This window comes from Pelmatolapia mariae, linkage group LG14 (genome assembly GCF_036321145.2).
Source record: "Pelmatolapia mariae isolate MD_Pm_ZW linkage group LG14, Pm_UMD_F_2, whole genome shotgun sequence".
Taxonomy (NCBI): Eukaryota; Metazoa; Chordata; class Actinopteri; order Cichliformes; family Cichlidae; genus Pelmatolapia; species Pelmatolapia mariae.
In genome coordinates, this window is record NC_086239.1 from 17,733,638 (window position 1) to 17,757,294 (window position 23,657).

Here is a 23,657-nt window from a genome sequence, read left to right on the forward strand (position 1 = left end):
AAGCATAATATAAAATTAGTACCAGGTTCTTCCCTTCAGCACTGCCTTAAGTCTTCATGGCAAAGACTCAATAAGATGCTGAGAGATCCTTGGTCTATATTAACATGATCACGCAGTTGCTGTAGATTTGTCGGCTGCACATCCATGTTGTTGTGTTCCACCACATCCCAAAGGTGCTCTGTTGGGTTGAGATCTGGTGACTGTGGAGGCCATCTGTGCAGAGTGACTCAGGTGCATTTTATCCTCCTGGATGCAGCCATCATAGGATTGATGTGCTGAGGTCATAAAGGAATGGCATGGTCAGCAACAATACACTGGTAGACTGGTGTTAAAATGATGCGCAGCTGGAAGGGAACCGAGTTATGTCCTTACCATCTTAATGTTGCAGCAGAAGAGATGAGAGTCATCAGACCAGGTAACGTTTTCCAGCTTTCTGTTGTCCTGCTTGTCAGTCTGTGATAATTATATCCTCTGTTCTTAGGTGACAGGAGTGGCAATCAGTATGAACTTATGTTGCAGTGGCACATCTGCTTCAAGGCTGGACATGTGCATTCAGAGACGCTCTTCTGCACACCTTGGTTGTACTTGAGCTCCTCTGATCTCTTGCATTTACAATGCATTTTCACTGCTGCTCACTCGATATTTTCTCCAGACCAGTCTCTGTAAACCTTGTAAGATGTTTGTGGGAGTAGAGCACAGTAGAGCAGCAGCTTCTGAAACGCTCAGATCAGCCCGTCTGGCACCAACAACCACACCACATTCAAAGTCACTTGAATCATCCATTCTGCTGCGCGTTTTGAACTTCAGCAGGTCGTCTTGACCACGTCTACAAACCCTAAATGCGATGAGTTGCTTACATGCAATTGGCTGATTCGTGTTAAGGAGCCTATGAACACGTGTACCTAATAAAGTGGCCGGGGTACGGAGTGTGTATAGGCCATTCCGTTCTTGCGCTCTGCTTCGACGAGCTGCGAAACCAAAAAATGTTACCAGTGCTGACGTTTCGGTAATGATAATTCAGTTTACATAATGCAGACCTGTGGCAGGCACTGTTATGCCCCATCTTTTATCATTTCCATAAAGCAGGTTACATTTTGCTGACTGCTTTTATCTAAAAAAGTAGTCTGCAAATACAAAACAAGCAGTAGTAGTCAGCTAGTATAAGAGAAGTGCTGCCTCTCCAGCTTGGAGCTGCCCATCGTGAGTCACAAGGTCCAGACGTCTCTGCTTCGCTTCCCTCTGTGGGCCAGGGCGTACCTTGCCGCCCCTTCTCATTCCCAGCTCGCCCCAGCTCTCTCTGCGCTGTCCTGTGCGTCTCCCTCTATCATCCCCAGGTCTTCCCTATACGGTGGATTCATGCTCGACTCTCGCCCTCCTCGGTCGCCATGCAGAACAACCACCATAAGGAGCATCTCTATAAGATTCTTGTGATAGGCGACCTCGGGGTTGGGAAGACCAGTATCATCAAGCGATATGTCCACCACAACTTTAGCCCCAACTACCGAGCCACCATCGGCGTGGACTTCGCACTCAAAGTGCTCAACTGGGACCAGGAGACCGTGCGCCTTCAGCTGTGGGACATCGCAGGTAAACCAACTTTTCACTCACATTAAATAGGAGGAGGTGAAACAGTTCGATAACACCGCGGGGATTGTAAGAAACGAGGATTTGTGCGATTTGTTTCCCTTTTGCCTAAAAGTGTTTTAAGTATGTTACATTTAGAAGTTATGCAAAGCAGATTATTATCAATTTATAACTTCTTTGGAAATGTGTGATTTTCTTACGCAGAAAACATACTGGAGAGGGTTAATTAGTCTTTTAAGTGAAATTACCATAACATTTGAAAACTCTTTAATGAAAGTGACAAGCTATAATCGTAAAGAAATTTCAGTTTACAATTATTTAGCCCGTTATGTCTTAAATGACACACAATCACACAATGATTGTCGTTGTAAAAACCACTTTCTGCTCCTCGGTAAGTGCTGTGCTAAAGCTTTCCAAATAATTAATGAAATACTTATGAGAGGTTGGCTGCTCCGGTAGAAACGACATGTTTTGTAATTTCAGGAAAATGTGTGAGCTGTCTGATTATGGACTTTAAAAATATTGTTTATTTTAGATTAAACAAATCATAGGTTAATAAGGAAACAAAAGCACACCAGTCCAAGAATTTTTTTTTCTTTTTACAGTTCAGCCTTGTTTTTAACACACACACACACACACACACACACACACACACACACACACACACACACACACACACACACACATCCAGTCTTGTTCGTCATTTGTACCAGCTGACTCCAAATTCCTGCCTTCCAATCGCTTGGCTATGCACTCATACAATCACATGTTAAAAAGGTTAAAGCCATATATACGATGAGCTTTTGCGCCATGTGACCTTGATGAAGGAGCATCACGATGCTCTCATGATAAATCAGTGTCGTCATAGTAACGGCGTGCCATTTTAAGATTGTTTCGAGGCTTATGCAAAACCTGCACCAGCTGGTCTGTTGAGCCAGAAAATTAATAATCTTATCTAATTTGGAACGAAACAGGGAGCTCATGTTTCAGCTGATGACATAATAAAAGCATGTTTATTATATCACCTTTGTAATTTGATGTCATGCGGTCCCCAGTACGGAGTTTTTTTGCTCTAAATGCAGCTGTCTTACACACACACACACACACACACACACACACACACACACACACACACACACAGTGTAACTAAACAAAGCGTTTTGTCATTTTTTCCCCGCGTAGATCCCAAGTATCACACGCCTTCACTATACTTTGTAAATGTAGAATTACATAAGTTGAATAGTGTAAATTGTCGGTAGGTGTTAGGATGCCATGTCATCAGGGATGAGGAATGGAAGTTTTTTATTTGCTTTAAAACTAAAAGTTATTATAATAAAAATTCAAATATGTTTACTTGTCGGTTTTCAGTTTTTAAATTGCTTCTGGCGATGACAGAAATCAGAAATAATACTGGCTTTTGACTGGGGTGCTGTTGGTTAAGATGACAGAAAGACTACAACAGCCTCATGTCACATGAGTGTCTGCTGAGGTTTAGAAGAATCCTCAGACCTGGTGCTCTCTCCCCTCCTGTGCGCTCTCTCTCCAGTAAGCGCAAGCAGTCATGTGTCTCAAACTCATGTGAGGGAGATTTGAGGCCCAAGCTCCTGTACACAGAAAGCTTTATATTATGAACCAAAGATGAGGGTCTCCCTCAGAGAAAACCACCGCAGGTCTTGCACTGTACTCATTGTGCTTCTTACACTCACCTAAAGGTTATTAAAGCCTTTAAGATGGAAGATTATCTCAAGTAAATACGCTACATACAAAGCTTTTCTTGAAATATTTATGACTGCGTCTCACTTTTATGAATCTAAGAAAAAACTCACCCAGCTCTGTTATGGGATTTGGTAATGAGCTACAGTTTTCTCATGCAACAGATGTAATAAATCACTCGCTGTTCTGTGCATTTACCAAGATAAACAACTTCGACCTTTCTATTTTTGTCTCCCATTTTTCTATGCCATGCTGCCAGTGTAGCAGAGCTAACTTCACAAGCCTAGATCATGTACACATATGAGGAAAAACCTTTAGGGTTTTGTTTCTTTGTCTTTGACTTCAGATAATTTTCAGTCTTTTGAACTTTCGTGGATTATGTTGAACTGCAGAGTTACACTATTGCTGCCTTTCTATGAGCCTAAAAGGCCCCTAAGTAGTACCTATTTTGAGGAGTGAGGTTAAATATTAGCAAAGATACAATATTTGCAAACAGCTACAACACTACATCCACAAAGACATAAGTAGTATTTCTGATCTGTTGTAAAGAGATACTTAAGTTTTCTAGTGGGGCTTTTTCAAACATCCTCTATAATGTACTTGCCCAGAAAGCAGTGTGTTTGAGAAGGCCAGGGGCATAATTTTCTGCTCGACATACTCCAATGGCCGACCTGTTTCAACAAGCATCTGCCCCTAGATAAGTCCTTGAGCAAACCTTTCCTCCTCCCACCTGTTCTGCATCTGACCTTGTGGTCTGATCCATCTGTTCAAAAAAACAAAAAACAAAACACTGCTGTGGGACTCAAAACCCTTTTTCTTGGCATCTTCTCTTGGACGCCATGATGAGTAGACCAGTTTGATTTTTGGTTATTCCACAGTGTGGAAGTGTCTTGATTTTATTCTGCGGCTGCGCAGCTGAATCTGATGGTCCTTCAGCAGAAATTATGGATGGGAAAATGTGTGTGGATACAAGATTCCAACAGGGCTTATCAAATTAATTTGACCCTCAGGAATTTTTTTTACAGACAGTTTCACAAGCAGGCACACACAGACTCCAGAGCCATGTTTCTTTCTCCCATTCTGCCTCTTTTCCATCTTTTCCATCTGTTCCTGCTTGTCTTGTAATGGAATGGAAAAAGAAATTGTGTGTCTGAAGTACCGGATGCAGGTGAAATATGTAAAGAATGCATCCATAAATACACCCAAAATGAGAAAATGGTAACATTGTTTACGTTTTGCTGATAAGGTGACATGATAGACCATTGTTATACTGGTCTGTCGAAAATTTCACGATGTGCTTTAATAAAGTATGAAAAGTTTAAAATGCATCACAGTGACAACAAGCAATAATCTTGTGTGTGTGTGTGTGTCACTTTGTTTGCACGTCTTTCAGGTCAGGAGAGGTTTGGCAACATGACCCGTGTGTATTACCGTGAAGCCATGGGTGCATTTATCGTGTTTGATGTCACACGGCCTGCCTCCTTTGAGGCTGTCACAAAGTGGAAGGAGGATTTGGATTCCAAACTGACACTTGCCAACGGGAAGCATGTAGCCACTGTTCTTCTGGCCAATAAATGTGACCAGGGTCGGGATGTACTGACCAATAACGGAATAAAGATGGAGCAGTTCTGCCAGGAGAACGGCTTTGTGGGATGGTTTGAGACTTCTGCTAAGGTGAGAAAGATGACAAACAGACACACACACGAATACATGTACACACACAGTGTTTTAACTACAAGGAAACAAAGAGCAGCCTTCAACAGAGCTCTGAGGTTCAATCCCCCTGTGTCAGCAAGTCCTGTCTCCTCAGATGTCCTTGGGAAGCAGCTGACTCCTTGACTCTATCAGACCTAGCACCTGATTACCCTGTGGAGATGCCACCACAGAGGCACATTCAGGATGTGAAGAGATCCTTTAAAAGTGCTGAGTGTAACAGTCCCAGTCTGTTCAGTATTTGCATATCAATCACAGAGCCCTGCTGCTTTTGCACAAGAGTCTCACAGTCAACGTTCCTTCTGTGTTATTCCAGGTCAGCTGCACTCGCATCAGGTGCTCTGTTATCCAGACAGGATGTCCAGGAGTGTTGAGGGAATATACTGGCACACTTTTTTCCACTGACTGCACAAACCATAAAAAAGTGCTTATTCTTAGGCTCGCAGAGACTCTGATGCAATTTATAAAAATTTTATTTTTAACCAAAACATAACTTTCAGCTAAAAGACCTAAACTGCTTACAAAATATACTTTGTTACGTTTGCTATATTCAGTCAGTCTGAAGCCTTTGTAACAAATTTTAGACTGGACTGACAGCAAAGCAATAATATTTAAAGATGAACAGAAGAAATGAGATCATATATTTAAATACTGAGCACAAATAAGAAATAAAAGACAGTACAATTACAGTAAAAGTTTGATTCAAGGCTCACTCATGAAGACAGAAAATAAAAATGCGGTGGGTGTATTCTGATTGTGAAATGAGCAACACACAGTGACACAGTAACACACTCAGACCTGAGTATGGCTGCTAGGAATCTCACAGCTGGGTGGTAAGAGGAGAAAATAGACTGAGGTGTGAGAAAGCTTAGCCATATACGGCACTGAAAGTTCAAATAAAACTTAACAAAAACACTCAGCCACTTAACCATATACAAAATCTGTTCTCACTTTTGTTTCTTTATACAAATATTTGTACAAATCTGTGAGGTCCACAGCTGCCACAGGCCCGAAATAGATTATGCTCAGTGTCCTCAGCAAAGCATTGTTGTCCTCTATAGTTTTAGTTGTTGTATAAATGGCATTTATACCATTAGAAAATAAAATACAATCTGTAAAATATTTTAAATGTATAAAAAGAAAAGAAAAAAAGACCACCAAACAAGTTAATGAAGCTTTATAAAAATAATGATGATAACGTCTACAACAATAATTGTTTCAGGGGAAGAATGATTAAAAAAACACACAGAGATAAACTGAGTATTAACCTTGCTCAAAGCCTGACATTGCAAAACAGTCGCACCTAATAAATCATCTGTTATCTTTTTTTCGCTAACCATAAATATAAATAATAATCCATCACAAATGTTAAGTAGTTCAGAGCTTAATGCCTCGAATGTTAATTGGAAACACTATATTATATTCAGGTGATAACTGACTTTTTTGGAGCTCAGTAACCTCCAAAATTTGCAACAACAGTTTTTATTGTGAAAAACTCTGCGGAAGGAAAGAAGTGAAGCTGGCACATGATATAGAATACATTTTATTTGAGCGGCACACTGCTAGATCATCAGGATATTAAAATATTAAGCACACGACTGCTGCTGCAGTAGACTTTACATGTTAGAAAAATGCATCTTTCTCATCTTTTTACACGCTCAGCCGAACATTTGAGTTGTATTCCTGTGGGTGAAGAAGCTTTGTAGATGATGACGTTCCATAGAGGATCATTTAGCTCTGGAATGTTAAAACTAGGCATCCCAATTCCTATATGAAGAAACTTTTTGGTATCATTTGTTTTATTCATCAAACTAAGGTAAAATTCCTCCTAACTAAACTTTGATAACCGGATCATGAAAAAAAGGGAAAAATGCAGCTTATTTAAATTTATATTGAAAGAGTAGAGCAGGGCAGGGTGAGAGACACTTCTGGAAGTTATTTCTGTTTTTATTAGAGACCTCATTTGACTACGATGACATTTCCTTCTGAGCTACTGCAGTATCCATCAATCAAAGACACACACTGTGTCATCACTGAGTTCATCTAGGTTTTTTAAATCCTTTCTAAGATTAGGATAGAAAGACTCTAATGTTGAGAATTTATATAAATTAGATTTCAGGCCTGCATAATGCAGGTCTTTCTTGCATATGTAAGTGTTCGATACTGTGCAAATTGATCATTCCAGTTTTTACCTATTCCAGGATTTTTGCAATCATCTCCGATTGTTTGGGCTTTCTCTGTTTTCTCTGTATTATTGTTGAGTCTTTACTTTGAAATATAAAGTGCCTTGAGGTGACTGTTGTTGGTATATGGTGCTGTATAAATACATTACATTGAAAAAAATATATATTTTTAGTGTAATCACAGGTCTCATTAGGTTTTGCTGTGGATGCTTTTGTCTTCATTTTTTTGTGTGTAAAAGAGGGATGCATTGTCATTCGGTGTGTCAGACCAGAGGCAACCACTCAAAGTAAATGCAAAAATCTCTTTCCAGCTTGTGTTCACATCGTTGCTGCTGAATGTTTTGTTGTGTTTCTTCCACCTATTCAGTTTAGTGATGGTCCATTTGATTCACTCAATTACTCCACAGGTTTTTCTTCCTGCAGGCGCTTTTTTCTATCTTGTTTAGTGCCTTATAACATTGATTGATCTTCTGTGTTTTCCTACCTTTTCATATTCTTTGTCTTTCTTTCCCCCCTCTCCTCTATCACCCCCTCCCCTTTTTTCCCCTGTCTGCTTTCAGGAAAACATAAACATCGATGAAGCAGCCAACTGCTTGGTGAAGCACATCATTGCCAGTGAGAAAGACATGCTCCAGTCGGAAGTCCCAGACACCATCACGCCTCAATTAGAAAAGGACAAAGGTGGGACATGCTCCTCATGCTTCAGATCCCAGTAGGACCCGGCAGTTGGATTCTCATTACACACAGTGTTCAGTTTGTGTGTGAGAAAGAGACCAAGGAAGAGCTCCTTTTGGCTGTTTTCGAGGAAGAAGGTGTGGGTGCCAACTCCTTTCCAGTCTTTAAGCTTGGGTGAGGTGGGTTGGGGTGGGTTGGGTGTGGGGTTTTAGTGGATGACAGAGAGGCAGCTGGCTCAGGAAATGGATGGATTTGAGCAGAGGCAGAAAGAGAGATGGGTGCAGCTGTGTGCTCTTGTCAAAGGCAAGGTCACCCTCTGGGTGACTTCAGGCCTCGACACTGCCACTTCGGCTACCATGGAGACGGAGTTAATGAACACATGCACAGAAAGGTTGTGGCAAATCACAGAATATCTGTACTGGAGGTGTGTGGAAGTAATCACTATATAGAAGCCATGGTCGCTGCTCCTCTTTCTCTCTTCTTACTGTCGTCTCTGTTCTTTTCCTCTACTCTCATTTTTTCCCCTCTGCTTGTTTGTAATTCCTAACCTGTACCTGACAGCACTTTTGCTTTGTCATGTTTTTCATGCTTCGCTCACAAGCAAGCAGAGAAAGCAAGTTAAGAATATTTCTCACCGACTCTCCCAAACAATTCCTTCTCAATGCTAATAAGACCACAGCCACATTACATGGCTCCTTCAAATATGGCTTCATTTATTTTTAACTTTTCATGTTCATCCACTAGTTCCAGTGAAGCACTGTAAAGCAGATTATTGCAATTAAAGTGCCTTTTCTAAAGCAACATTTTATTTAATATCTGCAGTAGAGATATTCACTATATATTATTTACAAGTCCTCTTAATGGTGCACATTTCTCTTTCTGTTCATGGCTAATTAAGAATTGAACTCATTTCAATTTCAGCACTTTTAAAAATAATGCTGAATGTGTGTTAATGCCCATTGTATCCATTATTTCTATCCAGTGGTTTTATATTAAATTTCTATCCCACTGTGATTTTTTTTTTATTTGTAATGTTTGTAATTATGGGATGAATGCAAACATGTATACAACTATGTACATATTATATACAGCAAACTGAGACAGATTATACAGTAGAACCAAAGATGTATCCAGTTTTCAAAATGTTCATGTGAATAAACCGTGGCTTTACTGACGACTAGCTGTTTCCCATTTGTCTTCTTATTATATCATTAAAAAGTCTGTATACACCCACACACGGTTTTAACATTCACTCTATGCACTATGATCATGGTATAAATGACTGGATCCTTAATTCAATACATTAAGGATCGTGAGGGAGATGTCAGTTAAGAAGTCTGCTCATATGCTTAGCCGCGCAGTCCTGGGAGGAGGTATAACCAGACAATACAGGTTGCTCTAAAGAAGGGTTAGATGGCAGTAGCCTCTTGTTGGCAAAACAAGAAGCCTGGGCTGTGTCTAAGCAGCACATCTGACAAACCATCACTGTCAGCCTGCAGCAGTGTATTGCTGACTAAAGACATTCACATAGCCACATGAAGTCAGCCAGCCAGTGTCCTCTGGTCTGATGTGAAAAAGGGTAAATATTTGCTGTGCCACAAGAAGAATCAGTCATCAGCACTGCTGATACTTGTTTTTACTGACAACGGTGAACATTGAGACTCCCCCCATCCTGCTCCCCAAGGCTCCATCCTTCCTCTAATGGAATACAAACACAAGGCATGTAGAAGAGAATTTGGTGAACAAAGTGCAAATAAAGTCACTTGGCCCAGATCAGGAGGACTTTAAAGGCCAAGCTATTTCATACAGCAGAACAACACCTTAATGTAGTTTTTCTTTGTGTTTATTCTTTAAAATGGCAGATACTACAATGATTGACATGAAACCAGTTATTCAGAGTGTCTGGTATCAGAGCATGCTGTATTAGATCACCGTGCACTGATTCCACCGGAGCCTATCCCAGCTGAAGTCCTATCAGGTCGCCATCTGAAATTAAACATAACAGCATCACAAACCTGGTGTCAAGCAACTTCAGTATTTAACTGATGATACGAATTTGTGATTGCATTTATTCCCCTTTGTATCATGTCTTGTAGTAAATGAAAAAGAGAATTATTGGTCATGCAAAAGCCACACCTGTACTCTGTGTGTCATTCAGTTCTTTTGGTTTTAACAGTTTCATGCATTATGCTCATCTAACAGAAAAAGAACATTTTCCCAGACATCTAATGCAGATTTTATACTAGAAAAACTGGGTTTACATTTATAGAACAGCAGCTAAGGCAGAGCTTCATAGGACAGCAAGCAAAAGAACAGAACTTGCTTTAAAACATCAACTAATGAGTTTATATGCCATTTGATTACATGGTTAATTAAAGCTGATGTACATTCTGTGTTGTTCATTTGTACTGCACAAGGAACTGAACTCTGACAGCAGTTTTCAACAGCATAGCATTTTAAATTCACATGTTTAGTGTATCAAATCAAATCAGGATCACTGATGCAGTTCAAGCATACCTCATAACTACGCTTTGAATTGTATTTTTCACACTTTAACTGGAGATCACAGACATTTCTTCTGGAGCAGGGATTTTCTCACTGTTTATGTAACACCCTGTGATAAGATGGAAATCCGATTTCACAGTGAAAAGTTCAGACTGGGACATAATAATAGTTCTCGTGCATTGTTTTTGACCCATCACGTGACTGCTGCATATACAGAGGATTCCAATCCTCAGAGACGTTAAAGGAACAGTTTTTAATCAGATTACAGCATCTGGTCAACAATGAGCAAAGAGGGGCACTGATAAGAGAACCCTCAAAACAGAGGCGTTTTTATAAGTGGCAGTCACTGACATTTCCTCAACTTTTCTGGCTTTTTTCACTACTTTTTAATTTTCTGGGGCCAATGTAACTACTGGTAGAATGATGTGAAACCTGGATGCTACAGAGGTTGCACACATAGTTAAACTCCTCCAGGATGTTATCATCAACATGTGCCATTGTCAGATGGTTTGCTGTGTCACCCAACACAGTCTCAAGAGCTTGGAGGAGATTCCAGGAGACAGACAGTTACTCTAGGAGAGCTGGACAAGGCTGTAGAAGGTCCTTAGCAGGACTGGTATCTGCTCCTTTGTGCAAGAGGAACAGGATGAGTAGTGCCAGAGCTATAAAAAAACAAAAACAAAAAACCTCCTGCAGGCCACTGTTGTGAATGTCTCTAACTAAACAAGGAGAAACAGACTTCACGAGGGTGGCCTGAGGCCTGATGTCTTCAAGTGGGACCTGTGCTCGCTGCCCAGAACTGCAGAACCCAACTGGTATTTGCAATAGAATACCACAATTGGCAGGTCCACAGGGTGCCACAGATGAGGGCAGGTTCACCTTTAGCATGTGGCAGATGTGAAAGTGAGAAGCCGTGGAGAACGTTATTCTGCCTGTAACATTGTTCAGCATGACTGGTTTGGTAGTGGGTCAGTGATGATCTGGGGATATCCATGGAGTGACACAAAGACCTCTACAGGCTAGGCAACAGAACCTTCACTCCTATTAGGTAGAACACCTCTGGACATTATGTTTCAGACCATCTGATGCTACCAGGCTGCGCCTTATTTCCTGATTACTGCATGGTGCATGTGACTGCATGGGAGTTGTTCCAACCCACTTTAACCCCCTTGGCCATATAGCTTGTGAAACATTTGCTTATATCTTATTAAATTCAACTGGAAAGCCAAAAGAGCAGTGGCAGCACAAGTTGGCTGATCACAGGCTTTACAAAAGGGAAAATTTTACTAGAGCTCACAAAACAAGTTGTTCGGTGACTTATTTCTAAATGAGCCTTTAACCCCACAAATCTAAGCAACCATAGAGTTGATGTTTGTGGGTATTTTTCATAAATTCATTTTTCAGCAGTTTTCTCCTGAAACTCACTGTCTAATTATCTCCCTCTAAAGATAACATTTTGAGCCTCGTTTAACACAGTGGTTTCTTCTAATCCTTGGGAGACAAAGACGCCGTCTGTTGTCTAGCGCTTCTCTCTCCGTTGCATATTGGTTTAGAGGTTAGGCCGCACGCTGCAGGAAGATGGTGTCACTTTCTAATTTTCAATAATTAGATCAGATTTTCAGCATTGATGTAATAATTTGAGAGAGAAACCATGAGGAAGCGGAGGGGAGAGGTTAGGCGCAGGGTAGAGTTGTGTGAAATTTTTTTTCTTCTTCTTTTTTTTTTTCTTCTGACTCAGAAGCCAACCCCTTCTCTGTACACCCACACAGACACAGTCTTCTCTCTCTCACACAGTCAAACACACACATGCCCAGATGATCAGAAGATTTCACAGATTTATCTCTCGCTTTCTGCTAGTCTCTAAGGCAACAAGCTACCAAGAAAGTCATAGCTTTGTTTCTCTTTACAGACTGACTCTGCCCTTGTAGTTCTCCTCTATTTCTTTTCCAATGTTACACAAAAAGGAAAAAGTAGAGGGAATAAGGAGAAAGGGATGAGGAGGAAATGAGCTGCATGTGATTTCAGGTTGGCATAAAGTCTCTCTTTAGTCGTGTTATTTACACACTCACTAACACAAACATGCACACTCTATTTTCACACCAATATGCCAACCTGTTTCCAAAAAGTAGTGATGCTGTGTCAACTGCATGCAAAACGAGAACGCAAGAAGTTGCATAACATATATACGTATACAATTTCTAAACTGAGATTTATTTATTTAGTTAGTTTGTTAGTTTTGTAAAACATGTGCTCGTTCTGGATTAATTGCTGGAAAAGGTTTGGGCATGTTTGCCACCGTGTTACATCACTTCTTCTATTAGCAAACCTCTGTAAACATTTGGGAATTAAGTTAAGTTAAAGTTTTGAAAGCAAAACATTTTCCCATTCTTGCTTGATTTCAGCTGCTCAACAGTTTCAGGCGTCCTTTTTGGTGTTTTCCAATTGGTAATGTTCCAACTGTTTTCAGTGAATGACAGGTGAGGTCTGACTCTTTTGCTACAGAGCCATGCTGCTGTCAGCAGAATAATGAGCAGAATGTTTTTTGGCGTTGCCTTGGCATGCATTAATGCGCACATATATTTTCACGGATAGTCCAAAGGATACCATAATTTGGACCCTGAGATGGCGTCAGTCAGACTTTTTTGGGGGGGGGGGTTATTTTATTTTTGTTTTATTTTATTATTGTGAAGTGTTTGTATTGTAGCCTCTAGCTTAAGTTTACAGGAATTTCTTCTTCGGCTTGCAAAGCAACAAATCCCACAGAGGTCTAAAAACTGATGTGCATTCACCTTAGCAACGTGTTCTCAGGTGAAAAATCACCCTCAAGAGATAAAGGATATTCATACTGTATACAGTATAAGTATAAATAAATTATAAATGCTGCAATAAAGCAGCCACAGAAAAAATACGGGCATAGAGCTCAGTTGTAGTGCTACTACATAATCGATAAACACTGAGAGAGGTGTTGGAAGTGGAGGCTGTGGCAGGCTTACTTTGGCTGTGAATTAAACACACAGTAAAAGAAAATCAATAGTAGGAGCCAGGAGAGACTCTGGATGAATGAAAATAGTGGCTGCACCTCCAGCTCTGATCGATGTGTGTTTCTGTGTGTGTGTGTGTGTGTGTGTGTGTGTGTGTGTGTGTGTGTGTGTGTGTGTGTGTGTGTGTGTGTGTGTGTGTGTGTGCCCATGTCTGTGTGACCTCACAGTAGCAAAAGTTTCAGTGAATTTAAAATATAGTGCTATGTGGACTCTCAAAGACTTGCTCCGAATGACTAATCATTCACAACCAGTTCAGCCTGAGAGTGAATCTGATTCAATACTAGACTTAGTGCACTCTCCCTTTGTCTCTCTGTCACACACACACATGCACACACAACACAACAAACACACTATTGATTAAACTTGAGGATTTGTTTACACATCATAGGATAGCAGATCCTATTTGAAACGTCTGCATGAGGTTTGTCTGTGCTTTTCCTCGCCAGCACTCGTTTCAGTGCTTTTAGAATTGATGGCATTTTTAAGGAGTTGTTTTGTTTGCTCTTCATAAGAGCATTCGTATGTCAGTGAAAATCAGAGGATGGCCTCTTAGAAAATTGTCATTTGTGCAGCAAATGGGCTGAATTGATTCATCTGACATGATTGCGTTAAACCGAAGCTATGAAATGAGTCAAGCAGTTGAGGAGAAAGCTTTTGTCTGCACACAGGGTAAAACAGTGGTAATGTGGAGAAATGCATTTTCTGTCTGTAGCAGTGGAGCTGGCTTACTTGTTGGTCAACTGCATCATCGGTCCACAACAGTATACTCAGACAAATTGCTGCACTCACTACACAATTACCTGGCAGCATGTTTTGGAAAATGTTGGGCTTCACATTGTTGCTCTGCTCCCTTTGTTGAGATAAGAAGTAAAGGCCACTTAAATGACAATGCACACAAGCACAGCCAGAAGTACTGCAGGAATTTTTAGTTTGTGTGACTTTGCAGCTGGTGAAATACAGAAACAAAGCCTCTAATATCGAGCCAGCTAGGCCAAAAATAAATAATGCATAGATAAAGTAATCCATGCTGACCAGTCTGTAACTGAATAGAAAGGTTGTTCAGGCTGCAAACAACTGCCCACTGAAGGCTTCTGTTGTTAGAGCCATAAACCTGGACACTGACAGAGGCCACAGAGCTCTGTCTTAGCAAGACAAGTGCTCAGATTGTGAGTACAGCAAGCACCACATCAGCCAGTGAGCAGGTCACCTCTATACATGTTCTGAAATATGAGTTTTTTTCATACTGTCACACCAAACTCTTTTAACCTCCTTAGACCCGAATGCTTTCATGGCATGCATTTTTAATTTCTCTTTGATATTTGGGCATATTGGGACCCGATGAATGTAAAAACAAAGAATTACCTGTTTTGTTTTGGGTTTTTTTTTTTACCTGATTTTTGTTTCTAAGAAAAATCAGAGCCACATATGAGGATATTCGTTTAAAATTCCGATCAAACAGTAGCAGTATAATGTCCTCATAAGTGGACATCAGGCCCTTGTAGAATAAAATTGAGTGTTTTGGTCTAAATAACCCAAAATGTGATGTCCACATATGTGGACGCCAGGTCCTAGGAGGTTAAACATCACCATTTATTGTTTTTCAATCTGTGGCTTGAAACAACAAATATTACTTTTGCTGGTCCCTTCTCAGACAGCTTAGTGTGCAATTGGATCAGTGCCTGGTTTGGAAAGCTGACAATTTTCTCTAAGATGCAAATTCTGTCTGTGATCCAGCCTACCTCAGAGATCACCAGAGGGACTGACAGAGCCTTTCTGTTTAAAAAAGAGAGAAGCTTTGTAAAGTTGCTCAGAGATTAGGTTGGTCAACCCAGAGAAAGAAAAAAAATCAGGTCCTTCTTGTGCTGATTCAGCATTGTCCTCATGTTTCTACCTACGTTTCCCTTTGATACTCCATAGTCAGGTAGAATGGCCTCTCTCTACAGCCCACAGATGCGTAAATGTATAAGGCTATGCTGCCTTTGTAGATTACTGACTTCTTCAGGGTATTTTGTTGCTTTTATTCCCAGCATACACTGTTTCTCATGTGGAGAAGAAGATTTATGGGAGAAAATAACGCTTTCAAGGATATTTGTTTCTCATCCAGAAGTGCATTAGTGAAGTGATGACGTGTCCGACGTGTCTCATTAATCCCGGAAAAACAAAATAAAAGAGAGAATAAAAGGGCCCCTGATAGTTCTTGCTAAAAATAAATGCATTGTACATGCATGACTGCATTTTAAGAGGCATTAGTGGTGTTCAAGACAAGTAAGTTACATCTTGCCTTTCCCTGAGATAGATTTGCCATCACTGCATATGGTTCTGTTACGCAGAATTTACTACTCCACAGGCAGTCCGAAATCAGCACCTTGGACAGCAACCAAGAAACATGGGGCTGTCTGATAGTGACGCTAGTACATGTATTATGCTGTTATGATGTATTCATTTTAAGTATAATAGCAATTTAGTATATAAATAAAGTGATTTTGTTCCTTAAAGTTCTGAAATGTCTTTAATTTATGTCAGAATAGATTTATTGCTTTTCTCTTATAATTGCAGGAAGTTAATTGCTGCTGCTGCTTATTTGTCCGTCAGATTCATCTCTGCTACTGCATGTGCCATTCAGTTTTTGCAGCTCTCTGTGTGTGTGTGTGTAGCTGCAAAGGGTTTGCTGTCTGTCTTTGCCTTGGCAGGGAAAAGACTAGGTGGAAAATTGGTCAGCAGTGCCCTTCCTCTCTGTGCCAACTGTGTCTCCTCTAGTGGATGTGTACAGAACAGCATGTGGACAAAATCTCCACATTAATGTGACCTTGTGCTGAATGTGCTCTATCCCAATTGTTAAAAGCCTGATAACGTGTGTGTGTGCGTGTTTATTTGTTTATTATGTGTGTCTGTGTGTGTCTGTGTTTGTGTGTCTGTCCATATTTTTACATGCATGAAAAACTCTGTTTATAGTTGTACTCTGGAGTCACTGTGTATTTCTGCAGACGGAGTTCAACAGCTGCGGTCCTCTCTGGTGCCTTACAGCGCTATCTAGCAGTGCATGTGCAGCACTGCATACCAACAAGCACACTCCCAACTCATGGATTAATCTAACGACACAAAAATGCAGGCATGCACAAATCTTCTTAAAGGTAGCAGACAGAGTACAAGGAAGCGCAGATGTTGATGTGATAGAAGGTGGACTGCATGGATGGACGGATGGATGGAGAGTGGGAGGATAGAAAGGAGGGAGGTAGGTGGATGAGAGGTAAGTTGCCAGGCAGCGTGGGAGTTTGAGGCCATGTTTAAGAGTTGTGTCTGTAAGCAAACGTGTGTGAGTGCATGTATGTGTGTTTGTGTGCGTATGTGTGCGATTTCGCTCTGTGTGGGCGAGCGAGCATGGGACGAAGCGATGGCTCACAGAGAGGCAGTTGTCATGGCAACAGAGGATGTCGTCTTGTTCTGCGAGATCTCAGCTGTCCCAGAATCAAACAGACCTCACTCCTCTCTCGTCTCTCTCTGCAATACTTAATCCGTTTCTCCTGTTTTTGAATACTTTTTTTATTAAAAAAAAAAAATGCCAAAACACCCACTCTCTCCTTTCTTCCTTGCCCTCCTCTTATCCCCTTCTCTCTTCTGTGACGTTCTCTATATCCCTTTCTCGCTGCCTCTTGCCCCATTTCCCTGCATTCTCCAGTCACTAGTTCTCCTCCTCCCACTCACTTTCACTCCTCCTCTCCCACATAGCTGTAACAGATATAAATAGAGGTAATAAATTGCAGTGAAGGTGCTGGGGTGTGCATTTATATGTGTGTGTACGCGCGTGTGTGTACTGAACTCTATACATGTTGCACACATGACACATGAATTTACAGCCAATCTGATTTCCAATTACCAAACAAAAAACAACAGCAGCAAAAAAAAAAAAAAAATACTGATGCAACTTTACTCAATCTCAAATTTCACTGGTTTTTCACTGAGGGGGGAAAATACTGCACATATAATAACAGTAACAATTTAAAGAACAAAAAACATCAAAATGCTGTTGGGTTTCCTTACACAAACATAAAAATATCACACATACATAAATTATTAATATTATATATATTGGTAAATACTTTATACAAATTTTGTGAGAACTTGGTGGAGACCAAAACAGAGCTGAAAAAAGACTGATTGTGATGTGTGTACTGATTGCACATTGATTTGTGTAAAGGGGCAACTGGAAATTGGTACATTTGGCTCCTCCCTTATTTCCCAGTAGAGGATGCATTCATTTGATATAACACAGATGTGAGATGCCCTCACCTTTATTTGGACTTGGGATTTTTGTGTGTCCTTCCAAGTGTCAAACTGGGGATTTTTTTTGTATGAACAAAAGAATCCATGAGGATTGCCATTATCACACCAGAGGCAACTATTATTGCCCTCAGACCGGCCAGAAAAGCCATTTAAGTGCATACATACATGCTGACTGTATCAGCTTAAAGACTAATGTTACACAAACTACATTTCAGTATTCACTGTTAATGATTCACTGGTTTATAATTATACTATATAAACTGAAAGAACACACATGCATAAAAAACAGGGGTGGGAGAGCTACAGGGAGTGAGAAACACAGAAAAATAGAATTCACATAGTGGATCATGGTCATATGATCTGTACTGTGAATTACTTCTAAGGTCAAGGATTGTACCTTGGTCAGTTAAAAGATCGAATCTCTTTTCAAAGTCTTATCTTTTATAACTGATTTGTAAAATATTTGTATTTGGATCTGTTACTTGTATCCACATTAAGATGAATGTTTCAGTTTTTCATGATAACCTGAATGTGACAACTCTGAAAGTCCACAAAAGTCCTCTCACAATTGTGCAATGGCACAATTAGAATAATACTGTCTCTGTATACAACAGGATTCTTCTGATAAACATCACAAAAGGTAAAAAAATTCAAAGGAACTTGTGTATCTTTGACAGCATAATTGAGCATTGTGATTGGGTGGCGAGAAGCCAATAAGAGCAAGAGGGGGCAAACCAAGGAGTGACAGAGTCGAGACAGCAATTTAAAAAATGTTAATTTATTTAAAATAAATATTAAATTCCTGCCCACTAAAACACGGATCTTATCAAAAAATAACAAATAAAGGGTTTTTTTTTGGTTTTTTTTACTGCCCAAGGCAGTAAAAAAAATAAATAAATAATGAAAATAAAATTGCACAATGTCCCAGAGTAAAACCCATCTCAGCAGCTCAGCAGTGTAACAGCAGTACGCTCAGTCTTTCATGTTCAGTTCTCTATCTTTCTAAATCATCTATTACTGTTGGATCTGTCTCCTCCTCTTGGCCAGATGCTCATCCTGAAGAAACAACTCCATGACCTCCATTTCCAATTGAAGATTTCCATTTTCTGTGGCCATTAAGCTGTGTCTCTTTGCCAACCCTTTGCTTTGCTAGTATGGTGGCCTCCTGTCTCCATTTAAACACAGTAGACTAAGCATTTGTGAACTGTTTTGTTAACTTGGAAGATGTGTGTACGAAGTAAAATGCCAAACATTTTTAAAAATGTAAAACATGCAAAAATGTCAAAGTCCACACTAAAATAAATAGGGTAATAAAATAAATTTTATCCCAATAAAACCAAACAATAAATCACGGGATAGAATACAAAAATTACCTCTGCTGGGTGACACGCAAAACTGCAACTGTGCAAAGAAAAGGTCCCTAGGAAGGTGCGGATGTGATCAGATTCCTCTCTTAGCCTTAAAGCACAAGCACAAAATAGATCATAAAATAATTAATCAGTATATAAATGACGACTAATTAATGTTAGACAATATTAATTAGTCATGATATTAATTACTAATAAAGTAGTGCAGCCACCATTACAGTAAGTTCATTTTTATACCACTCTATTCATCTTTCATTTACACTGTATTTAGTTACACAGCATTTTTATTGAAAAGTTTTGGGTGACATCCACATCCTTGCCACATGAGCTTCACCCTATGACAGCTGGGACAGACTCTCTTCTATCCATTCCATCTAATCTCTTCTAAAAATGGATGAATGTACTTAGGAAGCAAAGACAAATAAATACTTCTGTACAACCTGTTTCCCACATTTACTTTTCCCTGGTGGCTCTTACCTTATGTATTTCTTAATCACCTCTCAGTCCTTTACTCACACACAGAGGCAAGTAATATGCCATGTGATTTATGGCTGTATTAGCATCAGTATGTGTCCCTGGGTGTGGAAATAAGGTGAAAAAACAGAGCAAACAAATGAGCCCAGCTGAGACCTGACCCTACACTCATCTGTCCATATCTATTGGGGGAAAGAGATAGGAGAGATAATAGAAAGGCATTAGACGATAAATGTGAAATATATGACAATTTCTAATCAGAGCTTATCAAAACAAGACAGGAATTCCCAAGATTTATCTTAAAAAGACAGAGCTGCCAACTGAGGTGGTTTCAGGTTGCCATTTATGTCCCGAGGTCACTCTATCTAAAAGGTTAGAGGTCGTACCTGAAAACTGGAATATGACCACATCACGTCTATCAGTGTTAAGCATTTCATTGAAATCAACATGTACATAATGAATGTGTATCCATACCATTATCGTAACTGCCTACACAATATCATGGTCAATGTTTTCGATCAGCTACAAACAGAAAAAAAAAAGTTGCATTAATGTGAGTATTTAACCCTGTAGGAGAGGTTAGTAAAAAGAAATGAGTGAAATAGAGCCTTAAGCTGTGAGCAGTTCTAGAAGAACAGTGAAGCTGAGGTGTGATGAGGATGTGACGAAGAGATAGTGATGATGATGATAAATGGAAAGGGGAAGAGAGAGTACCATTGGGGAAAGGTTGGATGCGCTTTGTGAGTCCCAGTGTGTTGGTATGGCCTCTCCACACATCTGTCTCCTCATCCCATGGGGGGCATTGCAAAAGCAGTTGCAACAGGGCATGTGTGTCCTCACCTCTCCCCTCCAAACACAAACATCTGGCTCATCACACAGGCCATATGCCTTGTAAGCCCTTACTCATCTCTATCCCCCTGCCTCACTTTCATGTCCTTTTCTCTTTCTGTCCCCCATCTCGTTGCCTTTGATGAAGTGCCAGTAGCTGGCACGCGCTCTTTCTCCACAGCTTTATGGGCACACTGTCTCCCTCCGTAACTGTCCACACTTACACACACACACACGCACACACACACACACACACACACACACACATACACACACACACACCGAGGAGACAAATTTGCTGTCTAATACTGTTTTAAGGCGCTTTAAAGCATTTATTAGAGTTGGATGTCGTGGTCTTGGTATTGTCTTGGTCTCGACGGACTTTGGTCTTGGTCTTGTCTTGGTCTCGGATGCCTCGGTCTTGTCTTGGTCTCGCTGTCTCAGTCTTGCTGTCTCAGATCGACATAGTGGTCGGGAGATTTGGAGTCAACAGTATCCATGACACAGAACGTAATGTTCGATAACGTGTCATGCGCAAAAGCATCAGCTCTAAGAGCCGTGCTTAGAGAGTGCTTTCTAGTGAATCAGAAGAGTCGACTCCCATTGAGCGAGAGCCAGCTTCTCACTTAATTTCCTTTCGCTGCTCAGCTCTCACACAGTGGCTCAGCTATGTTCCAATCCCTCCATACTGTGGCCAATCACATGCAAGGATATAGGATAATATCATTATGTGAAAAACTGAGATGGTGAGAGACGCGACAGTCAAGTGGAGCGTGCGTCTGTCCTCTCAGTAAGTGAGTGAGACAGTAGACAGCGGTGAGGAGGGCTGTGCGAGTGCATCGCAAAAACACATAAATATGCCTCACACCCGTAAACGAAGCAGCATCTGGCTGCAGTTTAAAGACTTTTTTGTCTGGGTCTGGGTCTTGGTCTCGGTCTCGGTCTCGTCTCAACTTTGTCTTGGTCTTGACTCGGTCTGTCTTGGTCTTGGTCTTGGTCTTGGTCTTGTCTTGGTCTTGGTCTTGGTCTTGTCTTGGTCTCGATACCCTCTGGTCTTGGTATTGTCTTGGTCTTAGTTTAGGTGGTCTTGACTACAAATCTAGCATTTATCTCTTACTGCAGGTAGCAGCATACCCTAATTATTGTCTCACTGACAGATGAGAGAATGCTACTTATCACTATAGTTAACTAACTAATGTAGACCACATTAACAACAACAGTCTCTTCCACATCGATATAAAGCAACAGCTTGAAGATAAAGAGGTTGGTAGAATTAAAAACATGAGGCTTCTTTATGAGTAACTCAATTTGCAGAGTAAAATCCCACATGCTGTTTTTCACTCAGTACGGATTTACTCAGTTGCTAGACTTTGTTGTATACTCACAAGTATACATCTACATGTCCTTTTATACTTTTCAAAAATATATTATGATGTTTATGTAAGACATCACGTTAACATCAAATTTATTTGTTAGCTGAATTTATTGAACACGTTTTTATCAAGACAGTGTCCTCACTTGACTTCTTTGTCTTTCATCCCCTCAGAGTCACAGCTCATTGCTGCAACCAAACAGCTAGATCAGGGGTGTCAAACATAAGGCCCAGGGGCTAGAATAGGGCTACCAAAGTCTCCAATTTGGCCCACTGGACGACTTTGGAAAATGTGAAGGAGGGGGTAAATTTGAGACTTTGAACTGTATTGTCACAAGTCCAACATAAAGACACTACTTCATGGCCATTCATAATAACCAGATGAATTAGGTAATAGATAAACAACTAAATTATAGAAAATTCCTGTTTTTATTAAAATCTACTATAGAAATTTATGACTTTTACAGAGGGTTTACAGTAAAAGAAAAAAATCTGTCAGTTAACAAAAAATTCAGTGCTTGTAATTATAGGACTGTTTCCACCAGAAGTTAACAGATACTTTTTTTCTGTAATTTTACACATTTATTTCTTGCTGGTTGGGCCCAAAGCAGCATCTTTATCATGTAGAAAAAATGAGACGTATTGATAAAATTGCACTTATATTAAAATATTTCCAGTAATACATGCATAGTTAAACTTCTTTACACCAACAGAAGGTTGATGTAAAAAGTGGTCAGGCCCACTTAAGATCAAATCAGGCTGTACTTGGTTGACATTCCTGGTTTAAATAAAGCAGGGGTTTTTTCGAGCTGGGACTTCTACCTGTGATTCGATGTGAACACGTTTCCTGTTATTTTCCACAAATCCTCACCCAGTTGTGCTTTGTGAGCCCATTTTTAATGAATTTAAGAGGAAAAGCGGATTGGTTATATAACTGAGAGTTTTGTGAATGAACAAAGACAGTAAGCTCAGTGCATGGAATCACTCAAACAGATGAGTAACAACAGTGAGCTCACTGACGGTCACAAGTTCGTCTCCAAAACAGAACACTTCTGTGTTAATGTGCTTAACGGTGTCCAAAAACATTGTCGGTTTGTGGGCTGAAGTGTTTTAATACCAACATACTGTATGCCATTCTGCTGCTGAAATGTCAGGCAGACTAACTTCATCTGATCATGCAGAAATACACATTGCACCTGCTTGTTAGTTTTTGTAGTTACTGGTGGCCAGTTTTACTCTGCGTGGGTTTTGCTTTTCCGTAGTTACTTTTAGAATGGCTCATCAGTTGTATGCATAGACTGCAATGTTCACATCTAATTAAAAAAAAAACCCAACAACAACAAAATTGGCTCACAAAAATGCACGGTATAATCAGTGTGAGCTTTAAATATCATATGTGTGAGAGCTTTTCACACCTGAAATTAGCTCTCCTCCTGTAATGCCTGATGGAATAAATTATACCACTCAGATGAACAAACATGCAGACACATATTTATCAGCAGGCAGATGGACATGAAGGGAAAAATGCAGATGTGCTTGAGCACACACATCTCTTATATATCTCAGGAATCGATCTAAGCCATGTACCTGTCTAAAAGAGGATTTAAACCACGAGTCTACAAGCAGTCTGTCACGCTGCGCTGCCCAGCACACAGACGTGGGCACACACACAAACACTCAAACTGTCTATTCTTTACCGTCATCCACATTCATCCATAATGCATGAAACCTGTGTCTGGTTATTGGAAGTAGAGAGAGAGAGAGAGAGCATGTTTATCCTATCCTGTGGGTGTGAGCCTGTGCGTGTTTGACAGAAAAAGGCAGCATAACAAGAAGAAAAAGTTTCACTTGTCTTAAACGAGAACTAGATATACCTCTACTATGTTCACATGCACTCTCTCTGGCTCTCTGTTGCGCACAC

The 23,657-nt window shown here is 40.3% G+C and overlaps 1 protein-coding gene across 1 annotated transcript; it reads left to right on the forward strand.

Moving 5' to 3' along the window:
- The first annotated feature begins 955 nt into the window (after positions 1–955).
- rab38a (RAB38a, member RAS oncogene family) lies at positions 956–9,045 on the forward strand. Its single transcript, XM_063493228.1, has 3 exons — positions 956–1,587; positions 4,691–4,971; positions 7,754–9,045. The coding sequence occupies exons 1-3, from the start codon at positions 1,386–1,388 to the stop codon at positions 7,907–7,909; spliced, it is 639 nt and encodes a 212-aa protein (XP_063349298.1). The 5' UTR covers positions 956–1,385; the 3' UTR covers positions 7,910–9,045.
- Positions 9,046–23,657: the final 14,612 nt, after the last annotated feature.

Bases quoted from the DNA above. Each gene is read 5' to 3' on its own strand.
- rab38a (XM_063493228.1), top strand. From the start codon at position 1,386: ATGCAGAACAACCACCATAAGGAGCATCTCTATAAGATTCTTGTGATA. The intron at 1,588-4,690 runs GTAAACCAACTT...CACGTCTTTCAG, and splicing joins TCAGCTGTGGGACATCGCAG to GTCAGGAGAGGTTTGGCAAC. The intron at 4,972-7,753 runs GTGAGAAAGATG...GTCTGCTTTCAG, and splicing joins GGTTTGAGACTTCTGCTAAG to GAAAACATAAACATCGATGA.